The sequence below is a fragment of the Triticum dicoccoides genome, chromosome 5A (assembly GCF_002162155.2).
Source record: "Triticum dicoccoides isolate Atlit2015 ecotype Zavitan chromosome 5A, WEW_v2.0, whole genome shotgun sequence".
In the NCBI taxonomy this organism is placed as follows: domain Eukaryota; kingdom Viridiplantae; phylum Streptophyta; class Magnoliopsida; order Poales; family Poaceae; genus Triticum; species Triticum dicoccoides.
In genome coordinates this window covers 56,898,610-56,903,059 of record NC_041388.1, presented here as the reverse complement: position 1 = coordinate 56,903,059, position 4,450 = coordinate 56,898,610, and the positions used below count along the sequence as shown (strand labels likewise).

General features: G+C 43.5%; 1 protein-coding gene across 2 annotated transcripts; it reads left to right on the top strand.

Annotated features, from left to right (window-relative positions):
- The first annotated feature begins 428 nt into the window (after window positions 1-428).
- Window positions 429-4,248, top strand: LOC119299278 (protein NRT1/ PTR FAMILY 4.6-like). Of its 2 annotated transcripts, XM_037576519.1 has the most exons (6): window positions 429-1,232; window positions 1,363-1,580; window positions 2,397-2,837; window positions 2,909-3,033; window positions 3,151-3,217; window positions 3,317-4,248. In XM_037576519.1, the coding sequence occupies exons 1-6, from the start codon at window positions 1,145-1,147 to the stop codon at window positions 3,962-3,964; spliced, it is 1,587 nt and encodes a 528-aa protein (XP_037432416.1). In that variant the 5' UTR covers window positions 429-1,144; the 3' UTR covers window positions 3,965-4,248. The 2 variants fall into 2 exon arrangements, with proteins under 2 accessions (XP_037432416.1, XP_037432415.1); XM_037576518.1 differs by having other exon boundaries at window positions 3,151-4,248.
- The last annotated feature ends 202 nt before the right edge of the window (window positions 4,249-4,450 follow it).

Below are 4,450 nucleotides of genomic sequence, written 5' to 3'. Positions count from 1 at the left end.
GAGAGGGAGACTTCAGGTGAGAGAGAAGGGTGCTGATTAGTGTAGTCTGTGATTGAGAGAATGCTTGCTGCTGCTGCTCTGCTTAATGCACATTTAGGTACAGAACAGAGAGAATGCTTGCTAGAATTTTGTTGTTTGTTATTGCAGACTGCTGTGATGGAAAATCATTGTTATTTTAATCTTTTGCAAAATGATCTCAGATTGAAGATTTGCGCTGGACTGAAGAACAATGCAGAAATCTCGAAGGTCCTGAAGAAACTACCCCTCCTGTGATGTTGGGGACGTAGCTGTTTGGTTTCAAATGGTAGTTATAGGATGTTGTCAAAATATAGAACAAGGGAGATGTTTTAGGGGAACTGCTGGAGCTTGATAACTTTTAGGGGGGGTGGGGTGGGGGGGGGGGGTTCTTTTTAGGAGAGTCCCCTGTTTTGAGATATAGGGAAAAAATTAAGGGAACTGCTGGACTTTCCCTAACCTAGCTTATTTTCTGTTCTCCCTTTTGGCCTCGTTTTATTTTCGCCTTTGCTTTTCATTTATAGGTCTAGTTAGCCGCCTAGTTATTTGTTTTTGCTATCTGCCTGCAGTTTTGTTTGTTTTGTTTGTCATTGTAGGTTTGGCGTCTTCTTCTAATAATTTGTTTTGTTCTAGTTCTAAGTTCTGATATACGTAGTTATCATGTTTGTCCCAGATGCGGGCTTCCCACTTCATGAATCAATCAAGGTGCACTACCATAAAAAAGAACTCTGCTCGAAACAAAATATTGGATTATGAGCTAACTTGCAAAATGTTGCTCTCAGGATGATGGCATACCATTGATAGCAATCTGTGCTAGTGGTTGGTACTTGTGGACTTTTAGTCACATGTACCTGCTTTTCTACTTCGATGTTAGTGTATGTGTTTTGTACAGTCGAAATTTTACTTCGTAAAAAATAGCAAGTAGAAGCAATGTAATTCAAATAAATGCCGGTAGTGGGTAATGATGGGATAAAATAGGCCAGAATCTTTGATTGATCCTGCTGATGCTATCAGGCCTCTGAGGCTCTGAATATGAATATCCACCTTCTATTTATACCCCTCTTATTCTGAGGCATGCAAGAGGCAGGCAGACAAGCAGTAGTGATCAGAAGGGGGAAGAAGAAGCGCCATGGCACTTGGAGTCTTTGTGAATTGGAGGGGAAACACCATCAACAAAGAGGTGCATGGCGGAGTCAGAGCAGCATGGTTTTTGTATGGTAATTAAGTCACTACCCTCCGAGTCGTTATTTACAGACACATTTACATATGTGCGGCCATGCAATATCTCACTATAAGCTTGTGAGGTCACAACATTGAATCATTTTTGTATGTTGTTTCCCCTTGCAGTCCTGACTGTGGTAACAAACGTGGTTATTGTCCCAAACTTGTTGAATATGGTTACTTATCTCCACGGAACAATGCATATGGGGGTTTCGGGCTCGGTGACTACAGCTGCTAATTTTTTTGGCGCCACATCCGGGTTTGCAATGATTGGAGCTTTCCTCTCTGACTCCTACATCACTCGGGCCCGAACCATGCTCCTCATTGGTCCATTTATGTTTCTGGTAATATGCATATTCATCTGTCCAATTATCTACATGATTTCTATTTTTCTAATGATCCAAAGTAGTTAATTTTTTAAAACTAGAACCAGCCAATAATAGAGACGGCAACAAAACATGCGTGTCTTTATGAATTATTTTAAAACATATGTGCCTTTATGAGTAAAAAGGTGAATATGAAATCCTAGTATCTTAAAATTATAGTCTGATAAGTGCTAAAAATGACTAACATAGTATCATAGATTTGATTTGTTTTATTATTGTAATTTTCTTCATTTCGATGTGGCCTCACCAAATTTGAAGGAAGTGTTGTCTGCAATTCTGATGTACATTTCCAAAGCTGAAATTTAGTTGGGAACTTGCTATACATTTACTTTTTGAAAAAGGGAAACAGAGACCCAATTTCGTTAACAAAATCAGTGACAACAATTATTTGAAAAGAAGAAGGTGAAATGTCATCCAACCATTTAGCCTGGCATCTAACAGACACAAACCATAAGCAACAATCAATTTTGGGTGCACAAATTTGAAAGAGGCGTGGTGAGAATGGACTACTAATATACCTTAATAAAACAGCGATGCGATACCGGTGATATGCTGAAACATAAAACTGCCTTATATCTTGTCATGTTTTCATATAACTCAATTCGTGCAAAAGATACAGTACATACTTCGGCATATCCTTGACCATGAAACCCACTTATTAACGCTGATAATGAGGAATTCCTTCATGCCAACATTTATCCGTATTCAAGTAGGGAACTAAGATATGTGATGTTATTGTAGCATGATCGGTCGAACATGCATTAATTTGTGCAGGGATACGGATTGCTCGCACTGCAAGCCTACCTACCCTCCCTCCATCCACCCCCTTGCAATACTGAAGCAGAGCTAAACAATTGCAAACAAGTCCATGGCAAGAACGCTGCCTTATTGTACGTAGGCTTGTATCTGAGTGCAGTTGGTGATGGTTGTATACGGGCTTGCTTGCCGTCCCTTGGAGCAGACCAATTTGACCATGAGGATCCCAAAGAGTCCCACCAGCAGTCCAGCTTCTTTAACTGGTATACCTTCGGAATCTCTTTTGGAGGCTTCGTAGGGCTGATTCTCATAGTGTGGCTCCAAGACTACAAAGGGTGGGATGTCGCACTAGGGTTGTGTGCCGTCATAGTTCTGCTCGGATTGCTCGTAGTTGCTGCTGGTCTCCCTTTCTACCGCAATCAAGTACCACAAGGAAGTCCTCTGACTCGAATACTGCAGGTGGTACATGCTACTTCCTGGCTCAAGACATAATATGTTACTTGTGTTGACCTCAATGTTGCTTCTCCCAGGTTCTTGTGGTTGCATTCCGCAACAGGAAGACTGAAGTTGGTGAGGGGCTAGAAGAAGCGCATGAAATGAGTATTGAGGTGGGGACAGGTTACATTGGCTCACTCTCTCAAACAAATAGTCTGAAGTAAGGCTCAGTTAATCGAACCATTTTCCCTTGCTTGTACTTATCAAGTTGCCATATAGAGTACACCATATGGTTTTGAGAATCCCTTTTCCCTAACTCTGTGATGCATCATGCCAGATTTCTCGATAAAGCTTGCATCAACCGTGGCAAAAAGGGAGACTGGTCAGTCTGCAGTGTGACCAAGGTGGAGGAGACCAAGATTGTACTCCGCTTTCTTCCCATCTTCATCAGCTCCGTGATTGGATACATATCCAACATCATCCTATTCACATTCACCGTGCAGCAAGGCGGCTTGACCAACACAAGGCTCGGCAAGATCCACGTTTCCCCGGCGACACTCTTCGTCATCCCCATCACATTCCAGATGGTGATGCTTGCAATCTATGATCAGTTCATCGTGCCATTCTTGCGAAGGCGCACGGGCTACAGCGGCGGCATCACTCACTTGCAGCGCATCGGCATAGGCTTTGCCTCCATGATACTTGCCTGCGTCATCGCGGCGGTCGTCGAGAAAAAGAGAAAGGAATCTGCGGTGCAGATGTCCCTTTTCTGGCTAGCACCTCAGTTCTTCCTGCTCGGCGTCTCGGACGTGACATCGTTCACTGGCCTCCTTGAGTTCTTCAACAGTGAAGCGCCACGGGGTATGAAGTCGATCGGCACGGCGTTGTTCTGGTGTGATCTCGGGCTCGCGTCGTTGATGGCCTCGTTCCTGGTGGATGCAGTGAACGGGGCGACAAGGCATGGTCACCGGGTAGGCTGGCTCGAGGGCACGAGCTTGAACACTAGTCATCTTGACTGGTTCTACTGGGTTGTGGCTGTTGTCGGATTGCTCGGCTTCTTCAACTACCTGTACTGGGCCAACAAGTATGTGTACCAGAACAATCAACGCGTTGCTAACGTTGCGCCAACGGTTGATCAGGATTCGCCTTGACATTCACATACGCATGGTATATTAGTCCCTAGTTTTAAATAGGGCGCTAAGCCACTTAGTGGGGGACCTCTTTTAAATGCTACACCATTGCTATAGCGTGTTATTTAAAATGTTTGTTTATGTGTTTGAATCAAAATTCCTTAATGCAGGACCTCTTGTAAACGCTATAGCATGCTATTTAAAACCATGATATTAGTACTTCGGAAAATAGAAGGATGTGTGAGTCACTATGTCTTGGATTTGTAAGTCTGCAAAGGAGTAATGTACAAGCTTGTACTAGTATTCTGCTGTCATATACAGTATGTGCCTGATTGTTTCCAGTTGATTTGTTGCACTCATCCTTGCTACTCTTTGCTGAAAGAAATGGCTTCTTAGAGCATCTCCAATAGCTGCCGAACGCGTCGTGCGCTAAAAACTACCTTGCCGCGCGTCCATCACCTGGTTTTGTGCGGCGGGCAACGCTGTCTCCAGCAGCCGTGCTAAAAT

What these genes read in the sequence shown, in the direction of transcription:
- LOC119299278 (XM_037576518.1), top strand. Translation starts at nt 1,145, where the DNA reads ATGGCACTTGGAGTCTTTGTGAATTGGAGGGGAAACACCATCAACAAA. An exon ending in AGCAGCATGGTTTTTGTATG is followed by an intron (nt 1,233 to 1,362) that starts GTAATTAAGTCA and finishes TTCCCCTTGCAG; the next exon opens with TCCTGACTGTGGTAACAAAC. An exon ending in CTCTGACTCGAATACTGCAG is followed by an intron (nt 2,838 to 2,908) that starts GTGGTACATGCT and finishes TGCTTCTCCCAG; the next exon opens with GTTCTTGTGGTTGCATTCCG.